Source organism: Oncorhynchus nerka, linkage group LG7, assembly GCF_034236695.1.
Source record: "Oncorhynchus nerka isolate Pitt River linkage group LG7, Oner_Uvic_2.0, whole genome shotgun sequence".
NCBI lineage: Eukaryota > Metazoa > Chordata > Actinopteri > Salmoniformes > Salmonidae > Oncorhynchus > Oncorhynchus nerka.
Genome location: NC_088402.1, coordinates 46,204,827 through 46,226,490, shown reverse-complemented (window position 1 = coordinate 46,226,490; position 21,664 = coordinate 46,204,827). Strand labels below are relative to the sequence as shown.

Sequence of the window (21,664 nt, the reverse complement as noted above, 5' to 3'; positions counted from 1 at the left end):
CTGACTGAGCGATGGTAGGCAGCAGCAGGCTCGTAAGCATTCATTCAAACAGCACTTTTGTGCGTTTTGCCAGCAGCTCTTCGCAAGAACAGCGCTGTTTATGACTTCAAGCCTATCAGCCTAATGGCTGGTGTAACCGATGTGAAATGGCTACCTAGTTAGCGGGGTGAGCGCTAATAGCGTTTCAAACGTCACTCGCTCTGAGACTTAGAGTAGTTATTCCCCTTGCTCTGCAAGGGCCACAGCTTTTGTGGCGCGATGGGTAACGCTGTTGTCGATGTGTTCCTGGTTCGAGTCCAGGTAGGGGAGAGGAACGGAAGCTATACTGTTACACTGGCAAAACTAAAGTGCCTATAAGAACATCCAATAGTCAAAGGTATATGAAATACAAATGGTAGAGAGAAATAGTCCTATAAATACTATATTAACTACAACCTAAAACCTCTTGCCTTGGAATATTGAAGACTCATGTTAAAAGGAACCACAAACTTTCATATGTTCTCATGTTCTGAGCAAGGAACTTAAACGTTAGCTTTCTTACATGGCACATATTGCACTTTTACTTTCTTCTCAAACACTTTGTTTTTGCATTATTTAAACTAAATTGAACATGTTTGATTATTTTTAAATAGATTTTTATTGATGTATTATATTACGTTAAAATAAGTGTTCATTCAGTATTGTTGTAATTGTCATTATTACAAATGAATAAAATAGATTTTTAATTTTTTTTTAATTGGCCAATCAGTATCGTCTTTTTTTGGTCCTCCAATAAATCGGTATTGGTATCTAAAAAAAAATCATAAAATCCGTCAACCTCTAGATTGTGCAATCCTATACTAGCACTCAATGGACTAAAAATGTGTTTGATATTGTTTCATTAACCTTCTGAATTGCTCAGAAACAGTACCAAAACAAGTTCTGTGAGCCATTGCCAAAAGCTATGAAATCTGGTTAACTGAAAAGACTTATTTTGAGACTTCATATCCTACCTTATAGCAACAGTAACATTACATTTGGAAAAAAGAAAGGAAAACTGTAATCTACTTCAAAATACACACATTCCAGGTAAATATGAAAGTAGTTTAATTAGGAAATTAGCTATTTAGTTTAATACTCAGGATGACCTTACTATGGAATTGACAGGAAGCTAAACAATTTCTCCAAAAAGAATATAGATATTAGTTGGCAGTGCTTCAACAGTGTGTTTTGATGTATTTCTGATACCTTTTAAGACTTTCTGGTAGATGTTTTCTAAGATCCCCTTCTCCATCTGTTACATTTGTTTTTCTTCCCAAAAAGATACTTCTCTTGTATGACACCCAATTTCATATGCTCCTATGAACTTCATGTTGGTGTTCATGGGCCCTTTGATGGAAATGCATTCATCTAGTTCATTACTAAAAATAAAAACGTTTTTTTATTTTTATTAAACAATTTCACCCTCCCTTATTACACCTTGACAAGTTAATCAGTAGTATTTTGCTTCAATACACATTTTAAAAGGGTTCTGTCAGACAGTTCAGTCTAATATTAAAACTCAACAAATGAATATGTTTGCTCTTCCCTAAGATAACATTATTAAATGAAAAGGTGAGTTCAAACTATAGCATTGAATCAATGAATAGCCTGCATACGATTCCAAACCTAAATACAGTCAGCAATCAATTGAACATGTGAATTGCTCTACAGTTACAGTATAACATATGCCAATTAATCCTGGTAGGCCATTTAAAAGTAAAGATCTAACACAGAATCTCTGCTATATGAAGCATGACTAAAAATGGAACATTTTGCCATTCTCTTAAATGTGAACCATCTACCAATCAGCACAGATAGTCCTGCCTTGTGCAAGGTACACTTCTATGCTCAGATCCATCTTCACACTATGGTAATGGTAAATCTCAGTCAGAATCAGAGGGACCCCGTCAGCGAGACCATGCTACTGCTGTACTCCACAGCTGGTGAGTGCGTAGAGCTGTCTGGAGTACCCACAGGCAGCAGACAACTTACAATGTGACTGTAAAGTTTATTCGGAACTACGTGATGTCACACTAAAACCCCATGATCCAAGAGATCTAGCATGATTCTAACAGCTTGTTATCACAACATCTAATATTCTAACACAGGCCTATGCACATTGCTATTCAGTAAGTCAACTACAAAGCCTGGTGAAAGAAAGACTGATAGTACTGTTGAAAAATAAAAAAAATGGAGGGGAAAAAAGGAGATGGTGATTAACTAGCCATCTAGGATGCATTGGTCTATCAAAAGGGTTTCCCAAACTTGGTCCTCAAGACCCCAAGGGGTGCACGTTTTGTTTTTGTCGCCCTAGCACTACACAGCTGAACACAAATAATCAACCAATCAAGCTTTGATCATTTTTAATCACCTTGGGGTCCCGTGGACAGATTTCGGGAAACAAACGCTGGTCTATCAGTAGACTAGTTCTAAATTGCTTGCGGAATGGGGCAAATATCCATGCACAGATCTCATGTCAAGCCGCAATTAGCCTAGTTGTTGTGAGCTTGGGCCCCAATTTGATTGATGATGCGATGACAAGCTCACATACAAGAGATAGCTGATACTAGTAGTATCAGGGTGTGAGAAGTCAGTCAAATACTAGGTAGGACAAACTGCTTAGTTTAAAATGACACATGCCAAGCTTTTGGTTTAGCCTACTCAAAAAATGCAGAGGAACGTCTCATGAATATTTCTGTTTCACGGGCTCAGTCGTTTGGCACGAATTGAGGGCCCTCTGGAGTGAAATGGGTGAGAGATGCTACAGTATATGGGGAATAATCTGACTGAGCGAGATCCACATTGATACTATGTAGTGTAATGGTGGATGTGTGAATGTGACTGTGTTGCAAATGTAGATACAGTATCATCACTTTCCTCAAAGTGTTTTACTATAGCTAAGTTGGCATATAACTTGCCTGGAAACCGGATGTTGAATTGCATTGAATACAATGTCGGGCAGAAATGAGAGTTTGAATCAAGAAAGTTTCCCATCATGACCTCTACGTTAAATAAAATTATATAATGTAATTTACCGGTTGTCCATGCAGTTGGTCCTATTGGCGGTAGGAATGTGAGACAATATATCCACAGGAAAGTGTAATTACATTAACTTTTTAACAAAAGGCTAAGCTGTGTTTTGCTATATTTCACTTGTGATTTCATGAATATGAATATTTTCTAGTAAGATTATTTGACCGTTGCGCTATGCTAATTAGTGTAGTTGCTGACAATTCTCCCGGATCCGGGATAGGTAGTTCCAATAGGTTAAAGCGCTGGTAGCGTATTCAGATATCACATGAAGCATGTGCTAGATGAAAATACATGCATGAGACGTATGCATAATTGCTTAGCTCGTGCACGCATTTACAAGGTTATGTGCATGCTTCATGTGATCTACAGTGCATTTGGAAAGTATTCAGACCCCTTTCCCTTTTCCACATTTTAGCCTTATTCTAAAATGTATTTTGTTTTTCTTAAGTCCTCAATCTACACACAATACCCCATATTAACAAAGCAAAAACAGGTTTTTACAAATTTTTGGAAATGTATACATTCAAAAACCCAGAAAGTCCTTATATTTACACATTGTATCCAGACCCTTTGCTATGAGACAGACCAGCCAGAGTCTGGACTTCAACCCGATCGAACATCTCTGAAAAGACCTGAAAATAACTGTACAGCGACACTCCCCATCCAACCTGACAAAGCTTGAGAGGATCTGCAGAAAGGATTGGGAGCTCCGCAAATACAGGTGTGCCAAGCTTGTAGCATCATACCCAAGAACACTTGAGCCTGTAATCACTTCCAAAGGTGCGTCAAAGTACTGAGTAAAGGGTCTGAATACGTAAGTGTTTTTTGTATACATATGCAAAAAAAATGTAATAGGTTTTATTTATGTAACTAGGCAAGTCAGTTAAGAACAAATTCTTAATTACAAATGACGACCTACCAAAAGATAAGGCCTCCTGCGGGGAAAGGGGATAAAAAAAAAAAAGACACAAAAAAAACACATTACAACAAGAGACAACACTACATAAAGAGAGACCTAAGACAACATAGTAGCAGCACAAAACATGGTACAAACATTGGGCACAGACAACAGCACAACGGGCAAGGTAGAGACAATAACACATCACGCAAAGCAGCCACAACTGTCAGTAAGTGTCTCCATGATTGAGTCTTTGAAGAGATTGAGATAAAACTGTAAGGTTTGAGTGTTTTTTGCAGCTCGTTCCAGTCACTAGCTGCAGCGAATTGAAAAGAGGAGAGACCCAGGGATGTGTGTGCTTTGGGGACCTTTAACAGAATGTGACTGGCAGAACGGGTGTTGTATATGGATGAGGGCGGCAGTAGATATCTCAGATAGGGGGGGGTGAGGCCTAAAGGGTTTTATAAATAAGCATCAACCAGTGAGTCTTGCGACGGGTATACAGAGATGATCAGTTTACAGAGGAGTATAGAGTGCAATGATGTGTCCTATAAGGAGCATTGGTGGTAAATCTGATGGCCGAATGGTAAAGAACACCTAGCCGCTCGAGAGCACCCTTACCTGCCGATCTATAAATTACGTCTCCGTAATCTAGCATGGGTAGGATGGTCATCTGAATCAAGGTTAGTTTGGCAACTGGGGTGAAAAAGGAGCAATTACAATAGAGGAAACCAAGTCTAGATTTAACTTTAGCCTGCAGCTTTGATATGTGCTGAGAGAAGGAGAGTAGCCATACTCCCAAGTATTTGTATGAGGTGACTACCTCAAGCTCTAAACCCTCAGAGGTAGTAATCACACCTGTGGGGAGAGGGGCATTGTTCTTACCAAACCACATGACCTTTGGTTCGGAGGTGTTCAAAACAAGGTTAAGGGCAGAGAAAGCTTGTTGGATACTAAGAAAGCTTTGTTGTAGAGCATTTAACAGAAAATCCGGGGAGGTGCCAGCTGAGTATAAAACTATCATCTGCATATAAATGGACGAGAGAGCTTCCTGAGCTGTTGATGTAAATTGAGAAGAGCGTGGAGCCAAGGATCGAGCCTTGGAGTACACCCTGGGTGACAGGCAGTGGCTGAGAAAGCAGATTATCTGACTTTATACACTGCACTCTTTGAGAGAGGTAGTTAGCAAACCAGGTCAATGACCCCTCAGAGACACCAATACTCCTTAGCCGGCCCACAAGAATGGAATGGTCTACCATATCAAAAGCTATGGGCAAGTCAATAAAAATATGTGCACAGTCTTTAGACATAGTTTCAGGCTTTTATTCTGAAAAATGAGCGAGAATGATCACATCACGTCAGTGGATGGCTGGGTGCCAGCAGCGTTTTGCATGCGCCAACAGAGTGGAGCAGACATTTTCTCTCTCTCTCCTATTGAAGAAGCTCCAGTCAGATTATATTGTAAAAACAACCTGAGGAATGATTATAAAAAACGTTTGACATGTTTCTACAAACTTTACGGATACTATTTGGAATTTGTCTGCCCCGTCGTGACCGCTTTTTCCTGTGGATTTCTGAACATTACGTGCCAATCAAATGGAGGTATTTTGGATATTAAAATCATCTTTATGGAACAAAAGGAACATTTATTCTGTAACTGGGAGTCTCGTGAGTGCAAACATCCGAAGATCAAAGGTAAGCAATTCATTTTATTGCGTGACCAATTTACTTTGCTGCTAGCTGTTTGTAATGTTTTGTCTGCTGAGAGAAATGTCCTTACATAAACGCTTGGTATGCTTTCGCCAAAAAGCTTTTTTGAAATCTGACACGCCAGGTGGATTAACAACAAGCTAAGCTGTGTTTTGCTATATTGCACTTGTGATTTCATGAAAATTAAATATTTTTAGTAATTTAATTTGAATTTGGCTCTCTGCAATTCAGCGGATATTGACGAAAATGATCCCGCTAACGGGATGGGTGCGTCAAGAAGTTAAGGTAGCAGTGACACATCCATAACCTGAGTGTAAAGCAGATTTCGTACCAGAGAGAATACTATAGACATCAAGAAAGCCAGTCAGTTGGTTATTGACAAGTTTTACAACACTTTTGAAAAACAGGGCAAAATAGAAATAGGCTTATAACAGTTATGATCAACTTGATCTCCCCATTGAAATAAAATGACAAACCGTGGCTGCCTTCCAAGCAATGGGAACCTCCCAGGAAAGGAGAGAGAGGTTAAAAAGGTCAGAGATAGGCTTGGCGATGATAGAGGCAGCAACCTTAAAGAAGAAATGGTCTAAACCATCTGTCCCAGATGTTTTTGGGGAGTTTCAGGAGCTCCTTTAGCACCTTGGACTCAGTGACTGCCTTCAGGGAGAAATTTTGTAGCGGAGCAGGGGAAAAAGAGAAGCATCTGGGATAGTCGCATTAGAAGGGTTGGGAGATGAGGAAATGTTGGACGGGCAATGAGGCATGGCTGAGTCAAATAGGAATCCTGACACCACTTCATTGAGATTAAAGAGCTCAGCCATGTGCTGCTTGTCAGTAACAACCACATCATCAACATGAAGGAACATGGGCAGCTGTGAGGGTTTATTCTCCAGGTCTTTAACCGTTTCGCAGACCTTCTTGGGGTTAGACCCACAGAGAGAGAACGGCTCCTTAAAGTAACTAACTTTGGCCTTCCGGAAAGCCTGAGCGCACTTATTTCTCATTTGCCTGAACGATAGCCAGTCAGCCTGAGTATGCATGTGCCGAGCCTTTCGCCAAAGCAATTCTTGAAGTGGAGCAACTCTGCAAGATCACGGTCAAACCAAGGACTGAACCGGTTTTTAATTCTAATTTTCTTTATGGGGGTGTGTTTGTTAACAATACCACTGAAAATATAAAAAAAGAAGGTCCAAGTGTCTTCGACAGAGGGGATCAAGCTGATTCTATACCATTTTACAGAGTCCAGTTCATGAAGGATGGCTTGCTCATTAATGTTCAGCAAGCATCTGACAAATGAAGACAGGTTGTTTCACTGAGCAGCTATTACAAACACATGCTGTAAAACAGTGATCACTAAGGTCATTATAGAAAACACCAGACTGATACCATCAGGATTATTTGTGAGGATAACATCGAGGAGAACAGCCTTTTCTGGGTGTTTGGAGTCATACCTTGTGGGATTGGTAATAATCTGAGAAAGATTTAGGGAGTCCCATTGCTTTACGACTTCGTCAGGTGCTTAAGCATGTCCCAGTTTAGGTCACCTAGCAGGACAAATTCAGACTGCGTGTAAGGGGCCAGGAAAGAGCTTAGGGCAGGTAAGGTACAGGCCAGTCCTGATGGAGGACGATAGCACACAGCCAACAAAGAGCAATTTGAAAGCTTAATGCTTAAAACCAGCAAATCAAATTGTTTTGGGACAGACTTGGTGGAGACAACCGAGCACTACAGGTGATCCTTGGTAAAAGATTGCGACTCCCCCACCTTTGGAAGATCGGTCTTGCCGAAAAAGGTTATAATCAGAAAGGTTCACATCAGTATTCAAAACACTCTTCCTTAACCACCTGGATTGGAGCTGTGAAACCACACTTTCAACTGATCCATTTCAGGTAATAACCTTGGTGTTAAAATGCAGAAAACTCAGGCTTTTATGAGAGCAGAAATCAGTGAAGCAGATTTCTGACTCCTGCTCTGATTTGGGGATAGTAGATGGGCCAGGGTGAACATGCATATTTCCAGGTATCATCAACAGTAATGCAATCAAGGCATAGGAAAGGAAGAGCTCTGCAGTGCTTATTTATGACATATAAATGTGCATCAGAAGGCAACAAGATCATATTGTACAGCAATTTCATCAGGTAACATAAATACAAAGCCGGCAAGAGGTAGTTCGAATAGGATGGCCAAAAGTCTGTAACCAATAGAGTCAGAGTCCCGAGTGAGGGAACAAACAGCCTGTCCCACGGTTGGGTAAATAAAAGTGTGTGTGTGCCAAAAGTGTGTGTGTGCTGGAGGTGAGCGAAAGCTCGGGAGAGGGAGTATGGTGGTGGTACCTGTACCAGACAGGGGGAGACAGTGAACAGATCACCAGGTGGAATCCAAGCAGCAATGCAGCAGGCAACGGGAGCAAGTGTCACACCCACTTGGGAGAGGCTCTTATTTCTGATGGCAGATTTCTTGTATTAAATGCCAGTGGTCTTTGAAGAGCAGGAGGGGGCTTCAAAGGGGTCTTGAAAGACTCCTTGCCACTTGTTGGGCCCAAAGGCCTCAACACCTTTCACTTCACACCTCAGTGCTAATTAAAGTTGCATCTGGTCTGTCCTAGCAAGCCTGGCAGCCTTAACTCAGCATTCAGTCCCCATAAAGTAAAATATATAATTGTAATGTACTTTATTTTTATTCTTTGCTTTCAAAATAGCATCAGACCAAACACTACTCACTCAGTTCCAGGTTGGATGGTGTCCTCAGGTCTCTGCCGTTTGTTTACTAGAGCACCCTCTGTAATGCTTGGAAAAAGGAAACCTTGGTAGCACTAATCTCGCCGGTTAATTAAGTTTCTAACTCTAACCTTTTCTAAAAAACATGTTAAAAAATGTGAGCGCTCACATGCAGCTATGTCTCTCTCACCACTCTCATGAATGCTTTGTCAATATGTGGCATTGTGTGTAGATTGATGGTAACAAAAACCATTTAATCGATTTTAGAATAAGGCTGTAACGTAACAAAACGTGGAAAGGTCAAGGGGTCTGTCTACGAATGCACTGTAAATCTGAACACACTACCAGCGCTTTAACAATTTTATTTAATTATGCTTTCCTGTGGATAGTCTCACAATCCTACCACCAAAAGGACCAATCGCACGGACAACTAGTACTCTAAAATGTAATTGCATTTCAACATTCTGGCTTGTAGGTGTCATGGGAAGAAACTTTACAGATTAAAACTCTCATTTCTGCCAGACACAATTCAACGCCGGGTTTCCAGGCAAGCAGACAACAAGCTTGTATCCAGCTAAAGTGACGTTTGCTACCGCAAATTTCACCACCTAAAGTAAACGATTGTCAAAGATCCTGGTAAAGGTAAAGTTAAGTCAGTCTAGGAGATGGTCAACCTTGGATATGTTGTCACTATGTTACCTACTAGTTTGTCAACTTGCCACTGAGTAGTGGATTGGTAGCTAACGTTAGCAAGCGTTGAAGTTTCAACAATTGTATAATTTAGATATAAAGCTACATAGCTAGCTAACGTTTACCAGCCCAGGTATGAACGTGTGGTGTGGGGCTGGTACACAGTGCATGGCTTGGAAACTCACCTCACTCCCGCTTGAGTAGAAACCCGCCTCGCTCTGGCGCCTATGTTTCTCAGCAATCCCGAGTAAGCGTAGCAGTGACGGGTCCTCGCACAACGTTAGTCCAATGTTGATTGGCCTCGGGCCTCCAGTGATTACCTCTCCACCTTCCGAGTCCAATCGTCCCCGCTGCGGACGTTTCTCAGACCGTAGCCGAATACGAGATGTCCATGGCCGGCCCGGGAAACGAGACCGGGCCACGACCGGAGTGTTAAAGCCAGTCACATTAGCAGGATATGTTAATCCCCCCCCCGATTCCGCCATTATTCACTTGCTGCTGCTACTACAACAACAACAACAACGAAGACAGTGGTGGTACGCTGTTGATTTGTGGTAAAACAAGATGGAAAGGCGCGAGATAGGAAGGAAATACCGTTGCATCATGGGAAAACGAGTTTGTTATATTTCATCAATCTGAGCGTCCTTTCGAGTGTTTGTGAATGTGAATGAGTACATACATAGACAGCTTGTTTTATTCATGTTTTATATTTCAAATAATACAAAATAATTCAAATGAAATCAAATACATCATAAATTATAGTAAAATAATATCTAAAAATGTTATTATTCAGTCCACTTACAGTAAATGTTTGTAACTTTTAGCCTTTTTCCCCTTCTGCCCACTTATTCCTCTCCTTTTGACCATAATATGTATGTATATACACTGAAAAATTATATAAACGCAACATGTAAGGTGTTCGTTTCATGAGCTAAAATAAAAGATCCCAGAAATGTTCCATATGCATAAAATGCTTATTTCTCTCAAATGTTTTGCACACATTTGTTTACATCCCTGTTGGTGACCATTTCTCCTTTGCCAAGATAATCCATCCACCTGACGGGTATGACATATCAAGATGATTAAACAGCATTATCATTACACAGGTGCACCTTGTGCTGGGGACAATAAAAGGTCACTATAAAATGTGCAGTTTTGTCAGACAACACAGTGACACAGATGTCTTAAGTTTTGGGGGGCCGTGCAATTGGCATACTAACTGCAAGAATGTCCACCAGAGCTGTTGCCAGAGAATGTAATGTTAATTTCTCTAACATAAGCCACCTCCAACGTTGTTTTAGAAAATTTGGCAGTACGTCCAACCGGCCTCACAACCGCAGAAGTGTATGGCATTGTGTAAGCGGTTTGCTGATGTCAACGTATGGTATGGTATGGCAAGGCATCAGCTACGAACAACAAACACAATTGCATTTTATCGATGGCAATTTGAATGCACAAAACTACAATGACAAGAACCTGAGGCCCATTTTTTGTTATATATATCTGTGACCAACAGATGCATATCTGTATTCCCAGGAATGTGAAATCCATAGATTAGGGCCAAATGAATATATTTAAATTGACTGATTTCCTCATATGAACTGTAACTCAGTAAAATCTTTGAAATTGGTGCATGATGCATTTATATTTTTGTTCAGTATAAAATTGTGCAGGTAACCACACAGATTCTTATTTTAAATGACAACCATAAGCGGTGAGCACAGCAATGATATAAAATACCCCCCCCCCCAAAAAAAAAATATGTCTTTCCATCTCTCTCTGCACACCTTCTCCATGATGCTCATTTTCATTTGACTCACCACCTGCCAATATTCAGGAAGTATTTTTGGATGGTGACTTCTCCAAAGCATCCATCTCCTTCAGCAGCATCATCGCTATTTCTCCTATTTCTTTGCTGCTCCTCTCCATCTCCAGGCTGGCCTTGACCCATCCCTCCTTAACCAATCTCCTCTCCAATTAGCCAGGATCATCTCCAGCTCACGCTTTAGCTCGTTCAAGGTGTTATTCTCATTCTTACTCCCTTCTCCACTACAAGCGTTTGCTTTTGAGGCTGTTATTCACTATCCCTTTGTCTTTCTTCCTCCTTGACCACTCCTCATCTTTTCCGTTTTCTGCCACAAGCCTTTGGATTTCCTCCTCATTCTTCCTATCTATCCTCACTAGCTCCTTCTGCCACAACAACCACAAATGAATGGAAAAGATAAGCACAATACAATCTTATTCAGTGCTTATAGTTTCCATTCATTTCAGGGTGACATTTCCCATAACCTTAAATTCACATTGATTACAGACTGCAATTTAAATCACTCCTTAGTTTAATGCATTACTATTTCATTGTGGATGAAAAAAAGTACAAGATCACCTGAATACAACAATGACATCCTTCACAGAACAATGGATTCTCCAGACCAATACAAATGTACATGATCAGAAGATGCCTTGACAGGAACAAACTAAATTATGAGTGGAATGGTACACCATAAAACCCATTGATTACCTACTAAAATCAATACTATAAGTTACAAAAACTTCTCACATTTGAGGCAAATCGTTAGACTAGCTCTAGATCCGTAATATCAATACAAAATTATAATTTTTTAAAGGTGTTGGCAGTATGGAAACAAATAGATTCCCACTCTGGGGGGGCAGTTGTAATTCACAATTATGTACACATCTGTATAAAGGGTTTTATACACAGTACATTTTGTTGTTTTTCTAAAAGCACTTTAAAATGACCACGGTGGGACCAATCAGGAACAATCTAATGTTCCAAGTGCTTTTGTGTATGGTATTCCAAACCCCCATCTTGAACATACAAAAACCCACCCACATCAAGGCCTGTTTTACTCAAAATTATATTTTCAAAACCCTAAACATTACATACATTTTTCATGATGATATTCCCTTTCCCAAGATTATCTCTTTTCTTTGTCTGTTGCCTCTTCTCCCTCAGTGTGTGTCTTCTGGTGTGCCTTTAGGTTGCTCTCCCGACTAAAGCTCTTGCCGCAGGTGGGGCAGTTGTGTCGGCCAGAGCTGTGAGCCCTGGCTATGTGGGCTTTGAGCTGCTCCAGCCGGGCATAGCTCTCTTCACACTCAGAGCAGGGGTGAGCCTTGCGAGGTTGAGGCGGCCGCCCGTGCTTCTCCTTCTTGTGGGCCCGGAGAAGGGCAACAGAGGAGAAGGTGAGGTCACACTCAGCTTCAGGACAGGGAATTTGGAGCTCCTCCTTAGGGGGTCGCCCCGGTCCTTTCCCTCTTTTTGCCACAGACTCCTCTCCCCCCTCCTCAGCTTCACCACTCTTCTCTCCGTTTGCTGCCTCAGACACTTTCTTGGGTGGTCGGCCACGTTTTCTGGCCGGGACCTTTGCATCGCAATGCTGATCACCCGCAAAGTTCTCCTGATGCAGCACAAGATCCACCTCCGCCTCAAACCCGCGGCCACACTTGCCACAACGGTGAGTCTTGGTGTCATCATCCTCCTCTTCCAGTGGCTGGGGGTGCTGGGTGAGGCGGTGGGTGCGTAACTGGTTTGGGCCCCGGAATACCATGCCACATTCCTTGCACACACACTGCCGCTCCTTGCACAGCTGTCGCCGGTGGACTGTCAACTATGAGAGACAGAAACAAAATTATAAGAGGCTTAGGGCATCTTGAGGAAACAAACATGGGGACCAAGGCACCAATGGACAACAGAAGGCAGATGCACTACACAACACCTGCCTAGCCCCCGGTTCTTTATCTTTATTGGGATTCCCATTAGCTGATGCCATGACCACAGCTAATATTGCTGGGGTCCTAATATCTCATGGACAGACTATGTAAACATAACTGGTACCGTAGATCTGTCTGCATTCTATGGGATGCGTAAGATAATAAATAAGAAGCATTAATACATTCTGGGTCTTGTGTTTTCGTCACTAGTAATTTGGACACATCAGGATTGGGCAAAGGCAGTGCTTAACTCTGACACTCATGGGAATTGGCCTATATGGATAGGGCTAAATTGAAATGTTTCTTACAGAAGAAATAAAAAGTTATGGGGAAATTATTCGACCAAAGCTGATAACAGTTCAAGACTGAATCCAAACATTACACCTGATTTTTGTGCAGTTTACATTTACTGTACTTTTCACTGCATTTGTTAATAACAAAATCTGAAAACACTCTGGATATATTCAGTAACATAAGAATATTCCTGAAAAACGTGGGGTAGGTGCAATATATGTTTTTTTTTTTGTTGTTTTTTTACAATGGTTTGACTGAGAGTAATAACTGCAGTCTACAAGTGGCCACGAGCACAGTTCCTAAGTCATTTCAAGCAGTTTGAAGAGACTCAAATCCTATTTTTTTGCATATCCGATTCAAATCTGTTATTTTTCCTGCAGTGTGAACAGCCAAAGGCCACATTGAAGTCAGATACAAATCCGATACCTGGCCATGCGACTTGTGACTGAACGGTCAAATCTGATTTTTTTGCCCTCAGGTGGTTTTTCAAACTGTTATTTGCCCTCTCTGTTGCGTTTGACAAGAACATGGAGGTTGTAGCTAACTAGCTTGTTAATTGTTTACAAACAAAATGAGTGAATGTGCTAGAAAGCTAAACAGCTACCTAGCTATAGCTGACTGCTGTGACTAGCCAAAAAGTACTCCTTTTGAAAGTTGGATCATCTTATAATTTGAGGCTTTAAAAAGTGTTCTTACACTATGATTTTGAACATTCAAAGCAACCGGGAAAAGTTCCATGGCAGGCATTATTGGTACATAACTTCTGAGTGATAGGAAGCACGAGCACCACCACCATACATACATACACCGGTTGTTACTATGACAAGCATAGCCATGACAGCAAATGACTGATGCCTGAACACATATGTCTGATTTAGTCACTTGTAACTTGCTGTTTGGACAGTCAGTATTCCAAAACGGAATTTGAAAAACAAAACTTATTGGAGCAGTGTGTGTGAACAAGGCTAAAGAAGAGTCTTCAAATATAAGGTGCTTTATTGAGCTGAGCACACTTGTAGTTGTTTGGAACAGCCCTGAATCCCCACCATCGCACAATTACTGTTGTTTAAACAATCCAAAAATGGCCCATTTTAAATCATTTGAAAGCTTGTTTTATTTCCAACATATTTTTTATGTAACCTTTATTTAACTAGGCAAGTCAGTTAAGAACAAATTCTTATTTACAATGACGGCCTAACGGGGAACAGTGGGTTAACTGCCTTATTCAGGGGCAGCACGACAGATTTTTACCTTGTCAGCTCGGGGATTCGATCCAGCAACATTTCGGTTACTGGCCCAATGCTCTAACCACTAGGCTACCTGCCCCCTAAGTTATAAAATATGTGTCTGGCAATTCAGCGAAACAGATCAGAATTTTGGTACGCATAGAAAGGAGTCATGAGTGCCTTCAGATGCGTGTTCTGCAGTGAATTTTCTTCACAATAGACAAACATAGGCTCATTCTGTTCAGAACAACTCAGGTTGAAACCATGTCATCTTGTAACTGTACATAAAACAGTGATTATAAACATTGACACTGTATATGACATGAGTATTGTGATATGGAAATGTGATATGCACATTTGGACTCAAAGGTGTTTGGCCTGCTTGTATGACATCAAAGTGGTATTTATTTTAATCTTCAAGGTCTCATCTTTCAAAATACATCGAGTCTTCTTCAAATTTACAGAATTCCCTCAAACAACAGAAATCTGCAAAAGTTACCCAATTAGCAGGAAGGACGGGGGCAACCTCTTGCCATACAGCACTGTGAATGAAGCGCAGAGCCTGAGCTCTGATGTCATTTATAGCTTATCAGTGCCCAAATCTGCCATTTTCAACCCGAGTACGGGTATAAAGGGTTAAACGACTGTGCTTCAACGGATGATAAACACAGGTGAAAATATCAGAAGGTAGGGCTTTGGCTAAGAGTGTCCTTTTGCGAGGGTGGAGATGTCGCAAACTGGAAATCTCAACTTCTTACACGTTTACCCCCAAAACCTAATCGAACGTCTGACCAAATTTGGAACGATTTAGTTCTGGGTTAACCAAGATTACTGGGGTCCTTTCACACGACTAAAAGTCATTCAAGACAAAAGACCTTACAACCTTCATTGAAACACCGTTGTCTCACCTCAGAGAAGGTCCGGAAGCTTCCCTGGCAGTGGGGGCAGCGGAAGGGCTTGTCTTCCAGGCTGTGTGAGGTCTGGTGTTGTGTCAGCTCCTCAGAGGAGGAGTAGGTACGATCGCACACATAACAGGTGAACAGCGTATCGGTCTGCCAAATAACACAAAACAGCAATTAAGTGTTAGAAGTAATGTACATCATTATATATTATGTGCATACAGGGCTACAGCATCCTGCTGCTAAGCTGTGCGCTTTGCAGCTCCGGGGTGAAGTTTCCCATAGGTACAATCAGCCCCCCTGCCCTCCCCAACTGTTATTTGTTCCACCACCATGTTCCACCATCTTGGCCATGTTCTGTTAATCTCCACCTGGCACAGCCAGAAGAGGACTGGCCACCCCTCATAGCCTGGTTCCTCTCTAGGTTTCTCCCTAGGTTCTGGCATTTCTATGGAGCTTATCCTAGCCACCGTGTTTCTACACCTGCATTACTTGCTGTTTGGGGTTTTATGCTGGGTTTCTGTACAGCACTATGTGACAAAAGCTGTAAGAAGGGCTTTATAAATACATTTGACTGAAATTTGATTGAATTCTAAACTTAAACATTACTAAAGAAAATCTTAAAAATTGCTCAAGGTCAGCATCTAGGGGCAATTTCACCCTACTCCTGCAATGCATCTTGCATTTCTTTTATCCATTCCGTACCTGTTGGAGCGACTGCTTGTATTCCTCACGATGGCTCTTCCTCATGTGCCTCTCCTTGGCCTTGGCATTACAAAACGTAATGAAGCATTGAAAACACTGTAGGCTGTCATGCTGATCTGCAATAAAAGGAGAGGAAATTCAAACACATAAACAACTATTTGAAATCAAAATCAAACGCTCCCTAAAACACTTCTGTGAGCAGGCCTTTAAATCGAGCTGGCCCGGGTATCCTGGAAGGATATTGACCTCATCCTGTCAGTAGAGGAAGCCTGGTTGTTCTATAAAAGTAATTTCCTCACCATCTTAAATAAGCCTGCCCCTTTCAAAAATGTAGAACTAAGAACAGATATAGACATTGGTTCACTCCAAACCTGACTGCCCTTGACCAGCACAAAAACATCCTGTGGCGGACTGCTCTAGCATTGAATAGTCCCCACGATATGCAACTTTTCACTAACTAATACACACAGTCAGTTAGGAAAGCAAAGGCTAGCTTTTTAAAACAGAAATGTGCATCCTGTAGCTCTAACTCCAAGAGTTCTGGGACACTAAAGTCCATGGAGAACAAGAGCACCTCCTCCCAGCTGCCCACTGCACCTGAGGTTAGGAAACACTGTCACCACCGATAAATCCACAATAATCGAGAATTTCAAGAAGCATTTCTCTACGGCTGGCCTTGCTTTCCTCCTGGCTACCCCAACCCCGGCCAACAGCTCCGCACCCCCCGCAGCGACTTGCCCAAGCTTCCCCAGCTTCTCCTTCACCCAAATCCAGATAGCAGATGTTCTGAAAGAGCTGCAAAACCTGGACCTGTACAAATCATCTTGGCTAAACAATCTGGACCCTCGCTTTCTAAAATGATCCGCCGCCATTGTTGCAACCCCTATTACTAGCCTGTTCAACCTCTCTTTCGTATCGTCCGTAATTCCTAAAGATTGGAAAGCTGTCGCGGTCATCCCCATCTTCAAAAGGGGTGACACTCTAGACCCAAACTGTTACAGACCTATATCCATCCTGCCCTGCCTTTCTAAAGTGCTTCGAAAGCCAAGTTAACAAACAGATCACTGACCATTTCGAATCCCACCGTACCTTCTCCGCTGTGCAATCCGGTTTCCGAGCTGGTCACGGGTGCACCTCAGCGATGCTCAAGATACTAAACGATATCACAACCGCCATTGATAAAAGACAGTACTGTGCAGCCATCTTCATCGATCTGGCCAAGGCTTTCGACAATCACTGTATTCTTATCAGCAGACTCAACAGCCTTGGTTTCTCAAATGACTGCCTCGCATGGTTCACCAACTACTTCTCAGATAGAGCTCAGTGTGTCAAATCGGAGGGCCTGTTGTCCGGACCTCTAGCAGTCTATGGGGGTGCCACAAGGTTAAATTCTCGGGCCGACTCTCTTCTCTGTATACATCAATGATGTCGCTCTTGCTGCGGGTGATTCCTTGATCCACTTCTACGCAGACGACACCATTCTGTACACATCTGACCCTTCTTTGGACACAGTGTTAACAAACCTCCAAACGAGCTTCAAAGCCATTCAACATTCCTTCCGTGGCCTCCAACTGCTCTTAAACGCTAGTAAAACTAAATGCATGCTCTTCAACCGATTGCTGCCTGCACCCGACCGCCCGATTAGAATCACTACTCTGGACAGTTCTGACTTAGGTATTTGTAGTTGTCCACATATTCTAGGTGTCTGGCTAGACTGTAAACTCTCCTTCCAGACTCATATTAAGCATATCCAATCCAAAAATTAATCTAGAATCGGCTTCCTATTTCACAACAAAGCCTCCTTCACTCATGCTGCCAAACATACCCTCGTAAAACTGACTATCCTACCGATCCTCGACTTCGGCGTTGTCATTTCCAAAATAGCCTCCAACACTCTACTCAGCAAACTGAATGCAGTCTATCACAGTGCCATCTGTTTTGTCACCAAAGCCCCATATACTAGCCACCACTGCGACCTGTATGCTCTCGTCGGCTGGCCCTCGCTACATATTTGTCGCCAGACCCACTGGCTCCAGGTCATCTATAAGTTTTGCTAGGTAAAGCTCCTCCTCATCTCAGCTCACTGGTCACCATAACAACACCCACCCGTAGCACGCGCTCCAGCAGGTATATTTCACTGTCAACCCCAAAACCAATTCCTCCTTTGACCGCTTTTCCTTACAGTTCTCTGCTGCCAATGCCTGGAACGATTTGCAAAAATCGCTTAAGGTGGAGACATATCTCCCTCACTAACTTTAAGCATCAGCTATCCGAGCAGCTTACCGATTGCTGCAGCTGTACACAGCCCATCTGTAAATAGCCCATCCAACTAAATACCTCATCCCCATATTGTATTTATTTACTTTTTTTGCACACCAGTATTTCTACTTGGACATCATCATCTGCACATCTATCACTCCAGTGTTAATTTGCTCAATTGTAATTACTTCGCTACTATTGGCCTATTTATTGCCCGACCTCCTTACTCCATTTGCACACACTGTATATAGATTTTTCTATTGTGTTATTGACTGTACTTTTGTTTATCCCATGTGTTCTCCCACCAAGTCTCTCTGTGTTGTTTTTTGTCACACTGCTTTGCTTTATCTTGGCCAGGTCGCAGTTGCAAATGAGAACTTGTTCTCAACTGGCCTACCTGGTTAAATAAAGGTGAGGGGGGGATATAAAAGATATATACAAATGTGTGCTTACAGGGTTGGATAGCAGGAACAGTCTGTGGTTTGATGGTGGACGCTGTGGCACTGGTCATCACCTCTTCCCCCAAAACGACCTGCTCTATGTCCAACATAACATTACCCAATTCCATCGACGTCTGAATCCAACCAGCAATGCAAACACAAGTTTACATCATCGGGCTGTAACACAAATACAGGCATCATCGGATGTGGGAATGAATTCCTATTTGCACCATTGTCTTATTTTTCTCACGTTAATTGGCAACTAATAGCAAGCCAATGTGAACCTGTGTGTATGTTTCGATAACTAACGTTAATTAGGTAACGTAGCGAGCAACAACCAACAAAATGCGCCGTGGATCAAATGATTGAGGAACTTGATGAATGATTATTTAGCATGCTAACTAGTTAGGAAGGAAGGCTGGCGGGCTTAGCCTTTGCCACTAGATATGTTTTACAGAACAGAAAAAGGTATTGATAACCACACAGAAAAACAGCAAATATAAGAAAGCAAATAACGTTATATATTTAGCCAGGCAATGCAGACAACAGGGAGGGGGGATTTCAAACTGGAACTAAAGCAGACATTTTCCGCAAAAAATGATAAAATAGCATTAGCTATATTGTTGCACTAGGTTTTCATGCAGATTTATTTATATAATTTGGGATTGCACACTCAAATCCAAGGCAAAAATCAATGTAAACATTTATACGTAGCTAGCTAGTTAGCTTCAACCGTTCCTTACCCAGTGTCCAATGAAATGAAGTCTTTGTATGAACTCTTGACCCACATCACGTGACACTGGATTATACGGATTATACGGATCACTGCTAGTTGAGAGACTTGGTGGGAGAAAACACATTTAATATCCAAATTGCCTCGATTTGTCTATGCATATTCATGACATGAGGCTAGTAAGCATAGCGTCTCTATTGAATACAGGCATTTGAAGTCAACGAATATTCAAAACGAGATTAAAATAATGAGATGTATCGTGGTAGCCAGGTGGTACACGCAGGATTTGTTCATTCTGCAGAACAGCAATGTTGGCATATATGCCTACAGGAGGGAGCTGTTGAGGATAGATGGTTTATCGGTGACTGTTGCCTACTCATTTGTCTTAAAGCAACTACCTCATGTCCTCTCTTTGAGGCGTTGTTTTTATTGCTTGAGCCAAATACATGCTTTTGGTTGTACTCAATCTCTGACACTGGCACTTCTATTTCAGTCTTTTTTTTTTCCTCATAGCAGTTTTGAATTGCGACCTTAAATTCCACACGCGCTTTAAATGAATGATTTTGACCATATATGGTTCATTAGGGGAATTTAGAAACGTAAATAGCCAAGGTCTTGCACCGAGTATTGAAGCTGAGAAGAATTGGTATTTATCAATGGTTATCTCCAACAGGTGTGCTTATATTGTTTGATAAATCACACGTTTTATGCACTGGAGCATTCTAAATTAAGTTTAAGTAGTATTTTAGAATCATTTCTATACAATATTGATAAATGAGGCCCCTGTACATTTATATAGATTATTATCGTAACAAATGCACTGATGTGGTTAGGTCCGGTGCAACCTTGGTTTTAGAAATTGGGGGACATAATAAAAAAAATGTATCCAGTCTAATAACACTCCAAACAGCCTACCTGACCGCTCGGAGGCGTCCGCATGGTCCTAAAGCATGCAGGTACCTGGGTTTGTATCACAACCTATGATAAAATAGGAGGGTAAAAAACCCAATTTCAGAATGGGGGGTGTCATGCCAAATAATGTCCCCCGGCCAAATAGTGTTTTCCTCTACGTCACAATGACATTCGATAAACTATTAGCGTCCGTTGCTATATCAACGCTGTGACGACCTAATGATTAGAATTTTGAAAATCATGACGGCCTAAATTATGTTATTTTATCATCGCTATGCAAACAAGGCTGATTTCCGCTGTTTAAACAAGTTTTGTTTAGCTAGGAAAATGAAAACATTAATTGGAACTACTTTTGGGTACCTTGTTAACATTACATGAAATCCATATCTTAAACGTTTCGGAAATGGTACTGAAAACGTGTAATCTGCTTGACACATTAAAGTTACTTACTTTACAGATCAAGAAGTCAGCTAATTTCTAATCCATTCATATGCGAATCCATTTGATTCATACACTGGTTTGTCTGGCTGTCATGTTTTTAGTTTAACCTGCCCTTCCCTTATCTACACTGAAATAATCTCAAATCAAATTTTGTTTGATACACATGGTTAGCAGATGTTACTGCGAGTGTAGTGAAATGCATGTGCTTCTAGTTCCAACCACGCAGTAATATCTAACAAGTAGTCTAACTATTTTACAACAACTACCTTATACACACCAAGTGTAAAGGAATGAATAAGAATATGTACATAAAAATATATGGATGAGCGATGGCCGAACGGCATAGGCAAGATGCAGTAGAAGGCACTGCTGCTCTCTTTGTTCTGAGTGTTTGCAGTGCAGTGTTTTTAGTTATCTCACATATTATGTGCCTGGTATGAGAGCAAGAAAACTTTCTTAGCAGATAATGACAACAACAGTAGCTGTAGATTATGTAATGAAAAGTTGGAGGGTGGTTGGTAATGGATGACATCAGTTGGATCCATGTCTGGGTGTTGGGCAGAACCCCTAGTTCCTGGAGAACAGGAGCAGAGTTAAAGGGAACAGGGTAGGATACAAAGAAGTAAACAAGCAAACACACAGGTTACACTTTACTGTGAGAAAATGTCATGGATTAGTGCAGTGTTATAAATGGGAGATATGTACTTTTTCATCACTTTTCATCACTCAAGCTGGTCCCCCACCAACTGACCTGAACTCACTGGTTCTGGTGGATGGGATACCTCCTGGGGGGCAGGTGTTGAAGATGTCCACCATCGTCTTGAAGGTGGCCTTGTTAGTCTCATCCTTGATGGGTATCATACATAAAAATCTAATTTTGGTTCCAAGCACCTTTTTTAATTGGTTACAGAAGAGAAATTATAGTTAAGCACGTACTTAATGGGTATTGCCTCCACC

General features: G+C 41.5%; 2 protein-coding genes across 3 annotated transcripts in view; both read right to left on the bottom strand.

Moving 5' to 3' along the window:
• Positions 1-9,642, bottom strand: part of LOC115131800 (histone-lysine N-methyltransferase 2B-like) — an 83,174-nt gene extending 73,532 nt beyond the window's left edge. For both annotated transcript variants that reach the window (XM_029663803.2, XM_029663804.2), the window contains exon 1: positions 9,255-9,642. In XM_029663803.2, coding sequence (XP_029519663.2) covers positions 9,255-9,554 — 300 coding nt within the window. In that variant the 5' untranslated portion in view covers positions 9,555-9,642. The remainder of the gene's footprint in view (positions 1-9,254) is intronic.
• Positions 9,643-11,387: 1,745 nt separating this feature from the next.
• LOC115131799 (zinc finger protein 436-like) lies at positions 11,388-19,437 on the bottom strand. Its single transcript, XM_029663802.2, has 5 exons — positions 19,365-19,437; positions 18,635-18,798; positions 15,923-16,038; positions 15,227-15,370; positions 11,388-12,695 (listed from the first exon to the last, which is right to left on the bottom strand). Exons 2-5 carry the CDS (start codon positions 18,747-18,749, stop codon positions 12,006-12,008), a joined length of 1,065 nt encoding a protein of 354 aa, XP_029519662.1. The 5' UTR covers positions 18,750-18,798; positions 19,365-19,437; the 3' UTR covers positions 11,388-12,005.
• Positions 19,438-21,664: the final 2,227 nt, after the last annotated feature.